The sequence below is a fragment of the Anser cygnoides genome, chromosome 3 (genome assembly GCF_040182565.1).
Source record: "Anser cygnoides isolate HZ-2024a breed goose chromosome 3, Taihu_goose_T2T_genome, whole genome shotgun sequence".
Lineage (NCBI taxonomy): Eukaryota > Metazoa > Chordata > Aves > Anseriformes > Anatidae > Anser > Anser cygnoides.
In genome coordinates this window covers 50,084,791-50,104,479 of record NC_089875.1, presented here as the reverse complement: position 1 = coordinate 50,104,479, position 19,689 = coordinate 50,084,791, and the positions used below count along the sequence as shown (strand labels likewise).

General features: G+C 39.3%; 1 protein-coding gene across 6 annotated transcripts in view; it reads left to right on the top strand.

The window, feature by feature from the left end:
- MAP3K4 (mitogen-activated protein kinase kinase kinase 4) overlaps positions 1-19,689 on the top strand; it is an 80,031-nt gene that overhangs the window by 10,960 nt on the left and 49,382 nt on the right. For all 6 annotated transcript variants that reach the window (XR_010830330.1, XM_066994153.1, XM_048067782.2 and 3 more), the window contains exon 2: positions 9,347-9,537. Coding sequence is in view for 5 of the 6 variants with exons in the window: in XM_066994153.1 (XP_066850254.1) it covers positions 9,347-9,537 (191 nt within the window). In the remaining variant the exon portion in view is untranslated. The remainder of the gene's footprint in view (positions 1-9,346; positions 9,538-19,689) is intronic.

The following is a 19,689-nucleotide window of genomic DNA, read 5'->3' as shown; positions in this document are numbered from 1 at the left end:
TCAGGGTGTCTTCGTTCAATTACAGTGCTCTGAAGGGCTCTGTAACGGGGTGCTGGCTGCAGTCAGACGTGCTTGAGGTCTGCTGTAGAAATGAAATGTGCTCCTGCTTGCTGTGCCCTTCTGTTCTTATTAAATGGCTCCAGCTGAGTGTTACCAAGGGGGAAAAGATGTCAGTGGGATTCAATTAAAGATGAACTGTTTGACTCTAACCTTTAAATTAGTTTTTCCCCAATAATAACTTTTTTTTTTCCTTGTAGTTTTCTGTAGAAATACTGGTTGTTCTATCACAATGAAGTCTTATTACAAACCACCGTTGATCTTGCAGCAGAAGCACTTGCTTTGTGCTTCTGACAGGCTGATCTGGGATTTATTGTCCTTGGCGCTTAACTGTTAGCATGGCTCTTGTGGCGTAAACCCATACAGCACACAAGCAGGTGGATGTAGGTCAAGCCTTTGTAGCGGCTTTGGGTGCTTGCGTTTGTGCAGCCGCGCCACAGGTTAGCCTTCAAACGGAGACAAGGCACAAATAGCGAGGAGAAGATGTTATTACTGTGCTGCTAATTCACTCTATTTACTAGACAGGTGTGATAGTGTTTCTGTAATTTTTGTATGTGTCAAGGAGTCCTTATTTGTAGGTTAATTTATAAATATGCTATTGGAATTGCATAATTCCGTCAGCTCTTGGTAGTGATGCAGGTATTATCTTAAGTGTATTCCTGCCAAAGTATTCTGCTTTTATCATTGCAGCTGATAAAAAATGGCATTAGTTTTGCAGCTGACCCAGACTAGAAGTTACTCTTCCCATCTCCCAACCTCCATCTCCTCTCCCCCACCCCCAAACGAGGGATTTCTGCCATGTGAAATTTGCTAGCATAGCGTTATGTGCATTTGGTTGCCTAATCAAATTCAAAGTGGATGAAGTTGGAAAAATTCTGCTAACAAAGACGTTCCAGCTAAGCTGGATTGTTTTGGCAGAACCAGAACCAGTCCGGTCACTTTTACCAGTGCATCCTGAGGGCTGGGGACTTCTGGCAAATTGTCACTGGAAAGCAGAAAGAAGTCACCTAAGCTGCTTGAGCTGCAGCCAGAAGAGAGTGACTGAAGGTATGATTTCACATCGCACTCAAGGTGTTTGAACAGAAGGTTGCCTTTTCTTGCCTTTGGCCTCTCCCTGAGAAGAAGGCATGATCCTCCACTGCATTCCTTCTGGATCTAGCAATCATATGGCCGTAGAATTTTTACTTCAGCTTCTTGATGTGATGCACCAAGACATTAATGTGTTTCCTCATCAGATCTGTGGCTGAGTTCACGTGATTGCTGGCTTCTGTGCAGAAAGGGCAGGAGTGTGTAACCTGAAGGCCAAAAGGTGTACCGAAACAGGTTCCCTCTTTTGTGTCACCGTACTGTGAACTATAGTCTTAGCGATTTATGAGACTCTTTACTTCATCCCTGTAGAGAATTGTGTGATTAAGCTTCATTACATTTCATGCTTGATTTTAGAAGTTTCTGAATGTTACTTTCAAATAATTGTTTCATGAGCTTTTACACGCATCTCTGCTGTAAGACTTAAATGCTCCAATATTGATATCTGCAGACTTACTTGCTGAAAGATGTAAGTGCTTTTTTTCAGCTAGTGTCAACAGTACGTGGTAAATTTGCTATTTCTGTTATAAGTAAATTCTCCTTTGCTCTGCCCAAGCGCTACCTTGCTATTTTTTTTTTCCCTTGCATGCTTTTGTTCTTCATTCCTAGACTATAGAGACAACTCTTCCCTCCTTCCTCTGTAAGGAGAAAATGTGGACATGTACAGCTCAGTTTGAATTAACACTGAAATCCTTGTACTGGTAGTATTTCTTCTTTAAAATGTTTTCTGGAGATACTTAGTGAATTTTAAAAGAATATGGAAATGCCCTGGACTTCTGCCATAGGGTGATGTTTTGAGATGATGGCATAACGAAATGTTTTTTCCTTTCCTCAAGTCACTTCTTGGCATTATGGTTAGCATCACTGTCTCTACTTCAGACTTTCTTCTAAGATAAGTTTCATGTTTGTTTCTTTTCCCCATTCTTATTAGCCTTGAGGCTGGTGTATGTTACATGACTGCTTTTATGGGTAGAGAAATTGATGAAAGGTTGAATGTGGCCCTCATAAATACCTATGCCTTAGCTTTGAGAAGAGATGAGAAATGGATGCATTTAACTAGAAAGGATTTTAGCCACCTCCCCAAGTAAGGAAGGATGGTGCAGATGTAAAGGTGATCATAGGGACATACAAATGGGGTTAGAGAAACATGCTTGAAAAACAGGTCCTGAGAAATGAAAGGACTTAGAAATGTATTTATTTTTTAACTGTCTCTAGAAGTATAGTCACAATAGGAATATGTGACACAGACCATTCAGATCTGTGTGCCAGTTGCAGAATTTTCATATCCTGCTAACTAGGCGATTTTTTTCCCATAAGCACTTTGCCAGATTTGCACAGGATGTATTTAGCAAAAAGTACAGTTTTATTTGTACACAAACTGTGTGCAAATTCCCGCTGTTCTGTTTAAAAAACAAAACAAAAGTTTTCTTGCTTCTTATTGAAGGCTTTAATGTTTCTTTCACAGCCATTAACTGGTTTGTAATAGATACTTTAAATGCACTAGTTGCAATCGTTTACTTCTAATATTGCAAAATGTAGTAGATCTTTAGGAAAAAATTGTATGCAAAATATTTTTTTGTAGTCCTGTCTGCTTTTAGTTCAGAAAATTTTCAGAACCAAGAAATTAGAGCAGCCGATTACAGAGCTGTGTTGTGCTTAGCAGCTCTAACTGGATACTCTTTTGTTTTTCAGCCTTAACAGATGGTTACCTAAAATCGTGTTCGCTTTTTGCATTGCTAGCAGCTGCAGCACAGTAATGATTTGCAGCTCTGTTCTTGTTGGGGTATTGGTTAGTTTTGAAATAAAATGTTTGCAACTGTATTTGGGGATAGCTACGTTAGTTTAAGAAAGATCTGATTGGCAATGCGTAGCAATTGTTTTCTGTTGTCTTAGTGAATTGAAAATGTGCATTACTAAGAACAGGCCAATGAAGCCTTTTCTTCCTACTTTGTTAATTATCAGCCTATAGTCCAGTTATAGGGCATATACATGAAATATTAACATTTAACCTTTAAAACAAAGGTAGTGAATGTCAAGAACAAGCACTTGGCAACTTGGTGGTGAACCTTGTACAGATCTTGCAGTGCTCTGTATGGAAATGGCAACATGCCATAAGAGAGAGCTTCTCCCTGATGTGGGAAAGGTGCAGGACCTTCAGGAAGCTGCTTGCAGCAGCCACTTGTCGACGGCACGGTGTGGTAACTTGTGTGCTGGGCGACTGTCCTGGCTATTGCCTTGTAGTTGCCTGACTTGGATTTACTGCTGTGTGCTCGTGGATGAATCAGTTGACATCTACTGCTCTGATGCCTAGCAAGCTTTTAAGCTGGGTATGGGATAATAAGCAGTGGCTGAACCTGAATTGGTGTATGCAAAGTCCTGACATATTTGAACTCCTGCTTGTGAGGATCAAGGGTAGCAGGTATGAAGGCAAGATTACAAAAGTGTCAGTGAAGTGCAAAAAGTTTATACTGTTTAAAAATCAAACCATTCAGTGTGACTTAGCCAACTTAATTTTAACATGTCCCCATGTGGTCTTCAGTGGTCTTTTCATCTGTTAGTATATTTTAAATTATTATGTTTTTCTAATGGCTTATGGTCTTCAAGTATTTGTAAACCCAGAAATGAGTGACATCTCCTCTGGGCTTAACTCTTTTTTTTATTGTTTTTAAAATGCAGCGTATATGGAGAGTCTTCTTCTGCCCATAAAGCAATGGAAATGAGGTTTGACTGGTGGTTTCCTACTAAACCAACAGCAACAGCTCCCAGACATTTTGCTGCCTGTCCTGCTCCCTCAAACCTCAGTTCTTCCCTCTCCCGTTTTTGTTTGCAGACCTTTGAAAATCTGGAAGATGTATCTCAGTTTTCATGATTGAGCTGAAATATTAGATATGCCAACTCTTTGACATACTTTTAAAAAATAAAATGTCTGTTGTGAGCTACATGTACAAGCCAAATAAATTCTCAATTCTGATTTTTCAGATTCTGATTGAAATGCACCGTGTTGTAACATACAGTAGTTATTTGTTTGAAACTTTCTTGGTTATTTTATTTCTTGTTACATTTTAAAGCTGTAGAGTTGTTCTGTCTCTTTACCATACAGCTCTTGCAACTTTCCCAGTATTCCTGATACTGGGAGCCTGGCTACAGTCTCTTCTATATTCCAAGGGTAAAACTGAGGAGAAGCATTTTGCGTGTTAAAACGGAGGATAGGAGCAACCTGTATGTAGTGTACTGTGAAGACTATACACTTCCAATTTTCTCCATAAGCGTTGGATTTAAACTGTCCTTGGTACATTTGACAAATAGTAACTTCAGTTGTCATCTGTCTAGGTTTTGCTTTTTGTGTATACACGTAATTAAGATTAAGGTGGTTTCCACTGGTTGTGGGGGAGAAAACCTGCAGTTCTTGGTAGCAAACAAGGAATTAGCTTTCATTAATATTTGCCAAACTTTTCCAGTTAAAACAATATTTAGGAACCAACAATTTTGTATGTTAACCAATACAATCATTTGATTTGGGTTTGCCAGCAGTGCGTTTTGTAGTTTTGTGGGTTTAATTAGTCTTTTCTTAGTTCATAAAAGTAACTAGCACACTAATGTTATGAATACTTTGTCAGTAATCTCTTAAAATGATAACTTTTTAATATCAGCGGGTTGCAGCTGATCATCCTGTATGTCTGCAGGCTATTTGGTTTTATGTGGATAAGGGTAATTTATATAGGTGTGACTAAATGGATGTTGTTCCTTTAGTTCAGACCATAAGCATCAGGTACACTGTTGTACAGTAAGGCTTTTGCTGGTAAAACCAAGTCTTCCTGTTCACTGGCATTGATCTGAGCTCTGACTTGGGATGCAGGCTTTATTTACATACTTTCCATGCACAGAAGTCCTAAACTGAGCATGCTGAATTTTTACACTTGAGTTGCAGCCGCTGTCCTCCTCCCTCTGCAAGGATCAGAAAACTCAAGTCAGCACATGCTGTCAGCTGCTAACACAGGGCTCCTGTCGAGCACGGCTGGTGTTTTGTGATGTGGCTTCTGTCTGGTTCTGTATGTCTTGTGATAAATCTGCCGGGGTTTTAACAAATTAAAGAACAGCTTCCTAAATTACCCGGGACAAAAATCTGAATTTTAAGGAAGCCATACCGTCCCTCTGTATAGGTATGTATTTAATTCAGGTGTGAGGTTGGAGGGCATTTTGAATACTTTCGGGCTTCATGGCCTCTCATCAGGCATAGCAAGGAACAAACAAGCCAGCGGCTGTTGAGGAAAGAATCAGCTTTTGGGCGTTAAAGGTCAGTTTGCGAAGAGGTATGGTCATTTTGCTCTTAGAGGTTACTCATTTAAAAGCAAAAGGAAAGCGGTGTCTTCACTGGCCTTTACAGGAAGGTAAGTTGTCCTCGTTTCAAGCTGTCCTGGAACAGGGACCTCACGCAAGCGCCTCTGGATCCGTTCTGCCAGGCCCCATGGGAGCATCAGCGCCCCACCCGTGGCCTTGCCAGGCCAGTGAGATCACTGAAAAAATAAATAGTTCCATAAGCATTGGAACTAATGACTTCTTGTTTCATGTGGTGAGGCTCTTGTGGTTGATTTGTCTTTGGCAAACTCAGAGGGGTGTGCTCTGCCTGAAGTTTTTCCTGCAGTAGCGCTGTTTGCTGGAGTTCTCAGGAACAAAATTCTGCTGGCACCCAAAAAGATGTAAACTTGTGTTCCGCTTCGCCAGTTCAGCATTTACAGGACATGTAGGAACAAATTACATTGAAAAAGACTCCTTTGTTGTATTTGGCCACTAGCGGTTACTTGAATCGGGTTGTTAGAAGACACACAAACAGCGTGACTTCCCAGGGCTGGGAAAGTAGGCTAAAAGTATTGGCGATTTCATGTTGTTGTCATGACCAAATTCACTGTAGGGCTCTCCTTAAACTACAGGTGGTGCTACGATACCACCTGAGTCATTTTTCTTAGGTAACCTCTAAAGTTTATCTGCAATAGTTAGTAACGTTGCCTGCCTTCTTCTCAAAGCTGTAATGTGAGAAGGGTGATTTCACACGCTAAATGTATCTGTGGCTTTGCAGAGAGCATTGCTGTTCTGCATGTTAGGGTATTTATTTCTGGTTGTAGCTAAAGGCAAAGAAAACAGCACAGTATGTGATTTTTGTTAATCTCGCTGCTATTTGACTGGCTGGCAGTATTCTGACATATTTCTTCCTGCAGACACTCAGACTCGCTCCACCAGAACATGAGTAACATTCCTCGTCTGTCTCAAAAATAGTAGCAAGTAAAATGCTGCTTGTGTTCCAGGTGGAATTGCAGGGAAAGTTATCAGGTACTGATGCTGGTCTTGCTCTGTCTGATTTAGGTCAAATGTATCGGCCTCCGTGCCTTCCCCCGCAGTCAGGAGGATGTTCCTTGCAGAACATAAAACGTGAAATAAAATGTGTGAGGCAGCCTTCATTTTATCCCCTCATACGAGCTGGAGCAGTGTGTGTTCCTCTCCCTCATGTGAGAGAGTGGCACCGAGGCAGTGGGTCCTGCTGTCCTTGTGTCCGCGGAGAGGGGTGGTCATGGTGCCACTAGTCACCGGGAGCTGCAGCCGAGCCATGGCCTGCACTCACCTGGGGACTTGCTGGTGCCTCGGGCTCCTCTCCTCCTTCCTTTTCTCTCCCTTCTCTGTATTTACCCCGGGTAGATAAACATCAGATGGGTAGAAAAGAGGAGCAAAAAGGTTAAAACCCCGTCCTACTGCCATTTACATTCCCCTGAAGCCCCAGTTGTCCAAAGGATTTCATTCGTTGTCGTCTTTTGTAAGATTGTGAAGAATTCAAGTGATCTGTTGCTGATGGGGCAATAAGGCAGTTCACAGACTGCCTTTAAATTGTTTCCGTATATACATTTGCTCTTGAAATTTCCTAATACCTTAGCAAGCAGCATAAAACCTACTGAATTTCAGTGTTCTTGCTGTTGTCCTCAGAGGGTAATTTTGTGGTGGTGAGTCACCAGGGCCACCCAACAGAGATCCAGCCACGAGTGGTATCCTGCCTGACTGCCCTCTGCCCAGGTAATCCTATCTGGGGGGACAGAGCAAGTCCTCCCTGAGAGGAACGAAACAGTATCTGACATGACTAGTCTTTTACTGTATTTGTCGTAACTTATTTTTAAAGCAAACCCTCATAGGAGGGTGTGTGCATGCCCCATCATGCTTGTTCTACGTTTGACCTCCTCTTGTGAGAGGAAGCTGGCACTGGAAGCTGTGCTTTGAGCTTGCCTGGAGTTTACATATGAAAACTGATGTGTGGGGGTTTGTTTGTTTGCTTGTTTTGGTTTTGGTTTGTTTGTTGTTTTTTTTTGCCGTGTTAGCCTACAGATAGACCAGCTCCTGGCGTTGGTTTAGTGCCAGCATTGACTCAAAGGAGAGGCTGCAAGCACTTGGTAGGGGAGAAGGGAGATCAAAATCACAGCAGTCTGGGCTTTGATTGTCTCATTCTGCAGTGCAACTGTGATACTGGGCAGGTTCTTCTCTTTTCTCTTTTTAAAAATTTATTTTTGTTTTTTTTTTTTTTGGAACATACCTGTTCCTCACTGAAGGAGAAAATGTTACACTATGATTTTTATCTTGGAACAATTTAAATCAAAGTAATTTAGAATTTTGATAAATTACAGAGTCAATATTTTTAAAATACTGAAGTGTCTTGTGATAATGTATGTAATAATGTATCTAAAACTGTAAAAAAAATGTTTGCTTAAATGTGAAAAGTCCCACTCAGGGTTGGTCCCTTGTGTTAGACTCTGTACTGACATAGACTCTAATCCTGTAAAGATGCACGCTTTCTGTTGAGTTCAGTGATACTACATCCAGTCGTTAAGCTGACCATCTAGACTTCAGGTTTGAAGAACATATATACATTATCTTAATTTCATGTTTGCATAACCTCAGTTCTTTCAAAGTATTATCTGCATTTTTCCTGAGGGCCAAAGTAGTTAGGGGTAATTAAAAAGTTACTGTGGAGACCCTGTTATTTTCTTGCTACAGGAAAAAAAAAAACAAAAACAAAAAGAAAACAACTCTGAGACTAAACCTACTTAATATTAAAAATCAGTGCAAAATACATAAAATAAGTTCAGGTCTCCTGTGCTAGATGAAAGTTCTGTGAAGGGTGGAGACCCTTTTCAGTGATCTTAGAAGTTGCCTGCACGGTATGTACAAGTTGGGAAGGTGAAGGATGGAAGGGAAGACCTCTTTCTTCAGTTGTCTCTGCTACTCAGTAGATGGACTGTCTTGCATTGAAAAGAGCCTGCGTTAAAAGGAGCATGGCCAGCATGTCAAGGGAGGTGATCCTCCCCCTCTGCCCTGGTCAGGCCTCACCTGGAGTACTGTGTCCAGTTCTGGGCTCCCCGGTACAAAAAAGACAGGGATCTCCTGGAAGGAGTCCAGCGGAGGGCAACAAAGATGATACAGGGCCTGGAGCATCTTCCCTATGACGAAAGGCTGAGAGACCTGGGTCTGTTTATCAATGTTTACAAATATCTGAAGTGTGGGAGACAGTGGGATTTGGCCAACCCCTTTTCAGTGGTTTGTGGGGATAGGACAAGGGGCAACGGTCAAAAAATGGAGCACAGGAAGTGCTGCACCAACACGTGAAAGAACTTCACAGTGAGGGTGACAGAGCACTGGAACAGGCTGCCCTGGGAGGTCGTGGAGTCTCCTTCTCTGAAGATATTCAAGGCCCATCTGGATGCCTACCTGGGCAACCTGCTCTAAGGATCCTGCCTTGGCAGGGGGGTTGGACCCGATGATCTCTTGAGGTCCCTTCCAACCCCTACAATTCTGTGATTCTGTGATTATATTTGTATTTTTGAACTTTGGTTTGTTTCATGTACCTCTTGTTTTGGATTTACCACAAGTTTTCTGAGATACAAATAAATGACATGCAAGATTTTCTTTACTCTGTTCTCCTACAGACACTCTCTGGATGTACATCCTCTTTGTTTCCTGTTGCTTATCCTTTCCTTGGTTGGAATGTTGCCTTTATGGTTGTGAAAACTCTTGGGGATGTGCCACATGGCTGTGGCATGAAAATTTGGAAGATTCACTGTGGTTCACAGAATGCTTGGGTTGTTTTGGTGGATTAGCTTTCTAAACAGATACTGCAAATAAAAAAAAAAAAAAGTATTTTTAACATCATGGTTTAACTTATTCTGTTCAGGAAAGAGTGCAAATCAGAAGATGCTACTTGCAAGATCTCAGAATCTGAACCTGAGGAATTATCAGATGAAGCAAGTGCTGACACCTTCTATGGAACTTCTCCTCCTAGTACACCCCGCCAGATGAAGCGTATGTCAACAAAACATCAGAAAAATAACATTGGGAGACCTGCTAGCCGGTCCACTTTGAAAGGTAGGAGTGCTTTTTTTTTTCTTTTTTTTCCCTCCTTTTTTGGCGGAAAAAAAATGTCATGGTCACAGCCTTTGTTACCTAAAAAAAGGAAATATACAGAAGATGGAGCAAGTCTCTGAGATGCACAGTGAAAGGACAGTGAAAATAAGTAAAAGCAGACCTCACGTATTGCAACAAAGAAAGATTGGTTTGGGTGTAAGAAGAAAAATCACCATGAGTGGTCAGACAGTGATCATTTTGCACTTTAATGTCACTGAGGCAATTAACTTTGCACTGTTTACTTTCACCCAAGTATTAGTCATAAAGTCGTATCTAGGAAAAAACAAACAAAAGATACTCCAGAAATGTTCTTTCCTAATGTTACTAGGTGATGATACCTACTTCTAAATAAAACATTTTTAGGTTAAAGTATGAATTTTAAGATTTAAAAATTTTTTGCTCAAATACAAAATATGGTAATTGCTTGTTTTTTAAATAATAATAAAAAAAAACCCACATGCAGTAGCTAAATCTTTTCAAGCTACTCTTCCAAGGGGAAAAAAAAAAAAAAGGAAAAAAAAGTCTGGCAATTATAGTAGTTTTGCTGGGCTTATGATGGATGCTAAATACCATTTTTTTATCAGATTATATGTTCAGTATTTTCATACAGAATATACTTAAGGTGGTTTTTTTTTTGCTTGTTTTTATCTATGTCAAACAAGGTTATTTGCCGAACTTTGTTAAGGCAGAAAGGCTATTTCCAATTAATATTTTGGAAGCAATTTTTAAAAATAGCTTCATATAAAACAGAGAACATTATCAGAGAGTATTTACTTGGAAGGATTACATTTTGAAAGTTAAGAAAGTCAGTGGTTTAGCATAAATAAGGGAATAGTGTATTCTTAAAGGAGTAGAGTTGTTGAGTGCAAGTTCCTAATACAAGGGCCCATGCAAACATCTTCCAAAGGTTTTTGTTCCCTTCCACTTCAGACAACCTCTGAATAATGTCACCATTAAGTGAGAATTCCCCAAAAGAATTTTTCCATAGACTAAATTGAAGAGAAATCTCCTTATATTTGACAGTTAACTGTGTAGTCATTGGAATTATTAAGCTCTTTTTATTGGCTTTTAATTGTGCTTTTTGGCTAAATTAAACTCTTCTAATGCAACATTGACCTTATTTTCGGTATATGATTTAATAATTTTTTTTCTGTGATTTTCTTGTAATTCTGTGCTTTTTTGAAAAAAAAGGTTAATTTCTAATCAGAGAAAAATTGTGTTACTAGAAAGAGCTATAACTTATGCTATTTCTTTAGTCTTCAGTGCTGAGCATGTATTGAAGATTGATACCTTTACAAGAAATAGGGAGCTGTTGATTCTCCTTGCTAATAGATTTGGAGGTTTTGGAGCAAGTTCTTTTAACTTTCTGCTTGTGAGGGAATGGTTCATGTTTCTTGAATAACAAAATTCCGATCTTGGTTGCTGTGAATATCTTAAAATATGTGGAAATGTTTTTATTCTTGGATGAATTGGTCAGTGCTGTATACTGTAAAATATGTTTTTCTGGAAAGTTCGTAGTTCATTTAGCTTAACTTTGCCCGTATGTGTGATCTCAGAAAATTTATTTTGTATTAAAAAAAATAAAAATAAAAAAAAAATCTTCAGAATGGACTAGTTAATTGACTTTGAATGTGTATGCAGATACTCTTACTCAGATCGAAGTGTTTTTAATTCAGTTAAGAGAATTAATTCACGGGTTAAGTTAATTTAACAAATCCATTTTAAAAGTAAATTTGAGGTAACTTTCCATACACAGGCATGTAACACATTCAATGTAGTGTTTTTTCTTTATTTAGACAACTGAAAGAATTTGGGGCATTAGGGACTTGCTTTCTTGTGTCTCCAGAGTTTGTTTCTTTGTTTAATTTTGGGCATACCAACTTGCATTTAATACTAAAAAAAAACAAACAACAACAACAAAAACCCCTGTTACTATAAAATCTGTTTAAACTAGTTTGAATGCTTTCTCCTTTACCCCAAGAATAATAGGATTTACATTTTTAAGCTGATAAATTCATTTTAGAGTTGCTCATAAGACACAAGTGTGTCTTTTGCCTTTTTTTTCTGTCTGGGATGTTTTGAAATGTCAGTTCAGTGACGCTTTCTTACTGAAGTTTTTAGACTAAATAAAGAACGTTGTCCCTGTCTCCTTTTTTGTGAATAAAGAGTGCATGAAACTCGAAGCAAAACCTCCTTCTACTCCCACTCTCTTACCCTTATCAATTTCCTCAAGTTCTCTTTTCCTATAAAATTAAGGCATATCCAAAGCACTGAAGACTAGAGATGTATTGGAGGATACAAAGGGAAGCACGTTCATAGTTGATCCCAAGCTATTAAGTACTTACTTAGTCAAGACAAGACTTATATTTCAGTTTATTTATTTAGGATTTCAATGCATTTTGATCAATAATTTTATTTAGCATAAGTTCTTTTTTACAGAGCAGGTATCCCTAAAGCTTTTTGGTTACGTTTGTCCTCTGTAAAAGAAGACCTGATCTTATGGATGGTGGATACTAGAGGACTCTGTGGCTCATTAAATATCAGGAACAGCAATTCAAAGTGGAAGACCAGGTGAAAGACATCTGCCTTTTGGTACTACCCTCCTAACCAAGCATAAACACAAGATGATATTTTTACACCTCCACCCTTTGCTTTGAGGAGACCTTAATGCTTCTTTTTCTTTTAGCCTTCTTTCTCACCCTAAGTGAGAGTTGAAGTTCTGAATCAGGATAACTCAAACATCATAGGAGCAGGAGATAGCAGACTTACTTGACCGCTCCTAAACAAAAAGTGGTAAACACCACTTGGATAATACCATGTGTAAATAGCTTTTGTCAGTAGTCGTAATTACTCTCCTGGCAAAGCCCTTTGGAAATGTCTAATAAATGTGAACCTTAAAATTCCTCAAGCTTATAATGATTTTCTTCATGTTCCGTGAATGCAAAGAAAAAGCAGCACTTCTGACAGAAAGCATGAGGGTGTGTACTGAGAATCCTTGAAACAATACCTGCAGATGAACTTTCAGTCTGAAATTGTGAATTCTTAGTCCTTTTATTGGATATGTTGTTCTTCTCTACAACTGCAGCATGCTCATGCAGATTATAGGATCTGGGCCAGTACTAGAAAATGTCCGTATTAGTTTGTTTTCTATATAATGGTCCCTTGATCCTATGAAGGTTTTTATAAAATCCCTTTGTTTCACTTAGGGGCAAATGTCATAGATTAAAACAACATTGGATTTAATATAATTATTTATTGTAAATGATCTCATGCCTACTATACATATTTATTAAACTCTTGTTTCCAAGGTCACTGGAGGTGAACCAAAGGGTGCTCTTTCTGCATGGAGCCGAGAAGGACCCACAGGTTGGGGCGCAAGACCCTGAATGGGCAGTAGTGCTTGTAATAGAAGGAAACTTAAATCAGGTGCTGCTTCCTAAGGAGGAAACTTGGAAACTGAGAAGCTGATAGTAAAAATTGACAAATAAGCGTGAAATCTTATGAATCTATTCTTCCCCAAGACCCATTTGTCTAGGTAATGGGACTGCCAAATTGCAAGCACTGAAGATATTTTAAATCATGCATTTTCAGCCTTCTGTTTTTGAAGTGCTTCACAAGCTGCAATATTTTATTTTTCTGTAAATCTAAATTGAGCATTTTCAGAGAGTCATATATGAAAACAATCTGCAACATTATTAGCTAAACAGCCTTCAGGAAACTGCATGTCTGGGCAAATGTTATACCCTTAAAGAATGAAAATCCAGCAAGTGGGAATTGAAGCTTGAATTTGGACATTTGAATGCTAACACTTTAAATCATGGGTTTTCAATCCCTCTCTTGTCTCTTCCCTGTTACTTTAGGAATTAAAATAAATAAATAAAAGGTCCATTTGACTCCTAACCTCGTGAGATTCTTGTACTTAAATAAAAGAACGGGTTACTCTGTTCTTTTGCTGCTTTATAATTGTGTTTTTGTCTTGTAAATTTTTTTCTGTCCTCCAGTTAGTTGAAAATGACTTACTCTACATCAGAAGCAGCAAAACGCATTGGATATATATACACTATGAAGTACCAAGGTCTATAAAAGCTAAAAATTAAAAAAAAAGAGTTCTTGTGGCAAATGGATGCTGAGAACATCTCTCTTGGTCTATTTTAGAATTCTATGCACTTGTTGAAGGAAAAAAAATTCATAACATACAATTATCGTTGCCAAATGCTAATATTATTTTTATTCTAGTTTTATTAAATTTAAATATTTAAATACATTTTATTATTAAAAATAATAGAAACTGTTATATCTTCCTTTTGCTTCCCAAGAGCAGGTTAGCTTACACGCAGAAAGACTCATTGCAAACAGACCTCATCCTTCCTCTTCCCTGCTTGTGTAAAAAAAAGAGAGACACAGAAGAGAATCAGAAAGTTTACGAAACTGTAATCACATCCCTTCCAGAGACATTAATTTTTTTCTGGTGAAATATATGAAATGAAGGTTTCTGTTGATTAAATAAGTGGAGTTACCTTGATTGGAAGATACTTTGGTTTATCTTCCAGGGAGAGTGGGAGCAGCTGTAAGGCAGCTGACCAAACTACCATCCTCCAATGTTTCAGAGCAAGAAAGCAAATTACTTACTGAATAGTCACAGAAATTCAGTCATAATCAAGGATCAGGAATAAGGAGAATGTTCTATTTTGAAACAAACTGGAGAGCTTATGAAATTGAGACATATGAGAAAGGGTTATTTCTTGCACTTTGACCACAACAACCCCATGCAGTGCTACTGTCTTGGGGCAGAGTGGCTTGAAAGCTGTGCAGACGAAAAGGATCTGGGGATGCTGACTGATGCTCACCTGAACGTGAGCCAGCAGTGTGCCCCGGTGGCTAAGAAGGCCAGTGGCATCCTGGCTTGTATCAGGAATAGTGCAGCCAGCAGGACCAGGGAGGTGATCGTCCCCCTGTACTCAGCTCTGGTGAGGCCGCACCTCGAGTGCTGTGTTCAGTTTTGGGCCCCTCACTACAAGAAGGACATCGAGGCCCTGGAGCGTGCCCAGAGAAGGGCTACGAAGCTGGTGAAGAGCCTGGCACACAAGTCCTGTGAGGAGCGGCTGGGGGAACTGGGGTTGTTTGGTCTGGAGAAGAGGAGGCTCAGGGGAGACCTTATTGCTCTCTACGACTACCTGAAAGAAAGGTGTGGGGAGCTGGGGGGGTCAGCCTCTTCTCGCAGATAACTAGCGACTGGACTAGGGGAAATGGCCTCAAGTTGTGCCGGGGAGGTTTGGGTTGGAAATGAGGAGACATTTCTTCTCAGAAGGAGCAGTCAGGCAGTGGGACGGGTCGCCCAGGGAGGTGGTGGAGTCGCCGTCCTAGGGGGTGTTTAAGGAAAGGTTGGACGTGGTGCCTGGGACCATGGTTTAGTGGGTGACATTGGTGGTAGGGGGATGGTTGGACCAGAGGATCTTAAAGGTCTTTTACAACTCTTATGATTCTGTGTCCCAAGTGGCACCAAGTGTGATTGGGAATGATATGAAAACCATGGTGGTACAGACCTGCAGAGCAAAAGTTGTTGATGAAAGAAAAAAAACAGCATTATTAAAATAATGTTATGAGAATTTTAAATAAAGGGAGTATTTTAAGTTGAGATTATTTAAATGATTAACATTTTGAGGGAGTGATGCCGTTGCACATCTTTGAATGCCTCATTTTGTGCTTGATAGCACATGAAAAACTGGAACCATAATGTAGTATACACATTCACATGAAGTGAATGCTGTAATCAGAAGCTAAATAGAAAAACAAGGATCTGTCGTTTTGGATGGGCAGTGATTGCAATTGGGTGCTGTTTACTCTTTTGTTTCTTTCATTCTTTCTGACTCAGATCCTGTCCCTGTGCACAAATAACAGTAACTTTTAGTCATCAGCTCTTTTTTTTAGCTGATGGGATCCTAAACACAGTTTTCTTGCTTTTTATTTACAACCACATCTCAGTCTGCATCGATTCAGATAAACTGGTGAGTTTGTTTTGTAGGGAAGTTGTTAGTTCCTATATCCTTCTTTGTTCTGTACATGTTCCATATGTTGTAATCTACTCCTTGTCACTACCATATTTAATTTCCCTTCACTCTTCCAAGTGCAAACTTCTTCACATGCTTTGTTTCTTTGTCTGTCTTTTCATGTGCATGCGTGATGAAAAATAGGAAGCAGAAAAGAGAATTTGTGTAAGAAATTGAAGCCCACAATTTTCTTACTTTAAGAAGAGAGGCAACATTTATACTTTTTGGGAGGCGAGTTGTACCTTTCTGTCCTGGAGACTGTGTCATGTAGAGAGTGACCAAGTAAGCTGAACCTAACAGTAGGACTTCTGAACAGCAACATCTATGTGGAGCCTGTGCCTGCTCAGGGTAAAGACAGTCCTAACTGTGGCCACCTATGTGGTGATTTCTGTTGTGACTGTGATTGAAAAGATGGGAATGGACTCAGTACTCTGAAAGTAGTTGTTTTGTAATAGGTGTAATTTTAGTTGTTTGTCTTTTTTTAATGTTTTAAAAATTGCCGCTTCTCACATGATACCATGTGTCTGTGGATCCAGCTAGTGTTTGGGTCCCTTAATAAAGGTATAAAAATTACGTATTGTATTTTAAATAACATTCCATAAGATACTAGCAGGAGATGAGTATGTGCATCATTATACTGTGTCTATTGCATCTTTCTACTTCATTGCATTTCAGACTGACTTAAAAAAGGGGTAGGTTTCTGTTTTCATCTTTTGATCAGTTGCCTTTTTTTTTTTTTTTTTAAAGTGAGCTCTTTAAGATCCCAGCCTGTGGTGTGCTCCCTCTCACCAGTCAATTGTTGCTTAGTCATAAAGCCTACCTACCTCATGCAGTGTTAATGGTAGTTGTAACAGAACATCTCTTAGTATAGCTGAACTTGCTTTACTAATTAAGTTAAGCCTATATTATAAAACTGCAATAAAATTGCTAGTAGGAGCTCATACAGATGTACCATTGACTTTAACATTTATTGCAGAATTGTCAGATGTATTTGAGTCATTGACATCTGTTTATTTAATAACACAAATATATTTTGAAGCAATTGGTAGATTATTGTGCCTGGGCTTTGTTAGGATTGATGAATATTCAAGTATTAGGGCACTTTGGATGTCTAATAATGAATTATAATGTTTTTAACTTATTATTTTTCAGTCTGTTTTGGTGGGGAGGGAAAGTAAAGATGAATACTGAAAGAGAATAATAAGTTTAAAAATATAAACGTAAGTGGTTTAGAAGACCTGGCAACTAGAGTGTAAGTTCAGAAAGTGATGGGGTTTTCATTTATTTTACATGGTCTCCAAAATTTGTTTGCCATCAAAGTGCTAAGTTGATTCATTTCTAATCTACCTCAGCGTTGGTAAGGTTTGGGGTATGTCTGTGTTGTTCATCTCTGCTAACCACTTTCATCTTTCTCCTTTCTTGCAAATGCAGAGCATGTATTCTTGCTGCTTGTCTTTCTTAGCTTTTAGGGCCATTGTCTCCTCACGGCAGTGCCAGCTGTGGTGTGGAATGCAATTTAATACGCTCAGCAGTACTCTTAGTCTTAGATGGGTGCTGGCTTAGTCTGGTGCTAGCTAATATCCATAGTTAGTAACCAGTGAGGGTTTGGTACTGCTGTCTGACACAGCAGCGTTTGAGTAGATGTAAATGTAAAATCAGTTTCATTGAATTCCATAGCAGATCTCATAGTAACTTTCTGTTTCCAGGAGCAAAGCTGTTTCTGAGTTAGGTTTTTATGTGTTGTCTGCTGTTGTACTTGGTAGCTATTCAAAGATAAATGCATAAATACCTGAAATAAAATCAGTGTAAGGGGTATTAATAAACTCCATATTTGTAATGCTAAAAATTTGTCTATGCTAAAAATGTTGAATTATGGTTTGATCCTGGATATATGGATATGACACTATAAAGTTTCTCAGTGCTACCCTGTGTTATAAGACAGATGGAGAACTTGCAACATTTCAAAATGAAGATGTTTGAAGGTGCATACATGCAGAATGCTTAAAAACCAACTTACTGATGTTACTTATTTCTGCAGTTGCCCTTGTAGACCTATCATAGCATTGAAAATTCCAAGATGATAAGCAAATCAGATGGTTTCTGAAATACTAATAACCTAACAGATTGTTAAGCTGCTCATTAGTATGTTGCATATAGAAATAAACTATTCCCAGAATTATGCTTGCTTCTGGTTTTGGGTGGTTGATCTGAGATGCAGACTGCTCTCCTCCCTCATGTCCGACCATTGGGTTATTTAATAGCAGCTTCAATCTTGAAAGCATAGCTCCGGATTACTTCAGCTGCAAGTACTCGGTGTATTCATAACTGAGACCTGAAGTTGAGCAGCTCTTTTTAGAGAGTGCCTTTTCAAAAAGCTTGGATTAAGTTGCATTCTTCACAGAATTTAGCTAGAGTCAGGAATAGAATTAAGTTTTCTAGAATGGCAGTCATTTGCCTTAACCATGAAATTCTCTTCCCTTCTGCAAGTCTCTGCTTTTTCTGTGCCAAGCTTTTAGTTTTTATAGCAATGCAAGTGGTGATTTTAGAGTGCAAGTAACAGCCCTGTTTACTATGCATCTCTCCAATTACTTTTCTTCTTTAGGCTTTCAAGGAGAACCAGGATCTTTATGCTTTCCTATTCCATAGCTTGGTGTTTTTTCTTTCTTCCTTATATCCTTCAGAAGATATTTTCTTCTTCTTCAGAGTTAAGTGCTGTTACACATCTTGTGGCCTACCCCAATCCTGTGGGGGGTATGGTACCACTCTGGTGAGGATTTAATTATAGTTTTTAGATATGGGGAGTGGAAGGAGGCATTGTGGGAGGTCACACCATTATTGACTTGCTTATTGTTCATTAACAGCTGAAAACAGGGTTTGTAATGGCTTTTTAAGATTGTAAGATTAAAGTTGGGCAGTTTTCTTTACCCAGCTACTTTTCTGAGCTAATCCTTCTGAGGAAAAAGTCTACTGAATTCTATTTCCAAGCAACAGGTTAGTTGAATATATATTAACTCTTAGGGATATGTGATTAAAATGTGAATAAAAAATATCCATTCACTTGTGCCATGGGAGTTTGCTAGACTTAAGCAAGCTCTGGTCTTCAAGCAGAAACTTTCCAGGAACTTAAATATTGTCTGCAGCATTCTGGGCTTTGTTCATGCCCTGGACTAGAAAGCTGAGAAACATTTTTGTGCTCTTAAGTATTGGGTGTAGGCAATGTAGAGAAAGAAACTATCAAAATAACTTGTAGAGGGCATCTGAGCCGGAACTGTGAAGAATGAGAGCATGTACAAGGAGCATGGAGAACAGAATGGAGAGTTGCTAGTCACCACCAGGAGGAGTTTAAACGGGGTGAGGTGTGGCAGAAGTAGCTAGGTGGACAGGGCAGGAGTTGGTGGGGATTGGAAAGATGGGTGCAGAGTAGAAACGGGAGGGGAAGTTGGCTGAAGAGAAGCAGATCAGATTAGGAGTAGTGTAGTGTGTATTTAAATTTCTGCTTTTAGTGGTCCCTTGTTTTTGTCAATAATGATGCCATACTGGTGGGGTAGTAAACCCCACCATTTAAGCTATTATAACAGCTTAAGGATAAGGAAAGAAGGGTAAAATAGATGGTATCTTGGAAGAGGTCTGTAATGATATTGTTTTCAACTTTAGCTTTGAAGTCTCCTGCTTTTATTTTAGACCTCAAGAAGTGGTAGCATGCCAAAGACTTGTCTGGATTTCCCAGTTACCCGTTGGGCTGATAAAAGCTACTGTCTTTACCAGCAAACCTTATCTTGAGTTTGATCCTTTGGCAGAATGCCTGATTTATTTAGGGTTTTTCCTTTCAATTAGGAACACGTTCTTAAATGTGGAATTTGTTGGTGGATCTCTGTAAGCCTCCGAACAGAGATGTTAGAAAACGTTAGAATTTGTTTTGCCTGGATGTGTGTTGCATGAGGTTTCCTGCTCTTAGTTGAAGGATCATTCTGTGCTACCTGGTGAGAACTCCTCCTCCAACCCCAGCCCCTGGCAGCATGAGCTTCCAGGTGTGCCATGCTTGGAAATGGAGAGGGTGTGCTTTTTT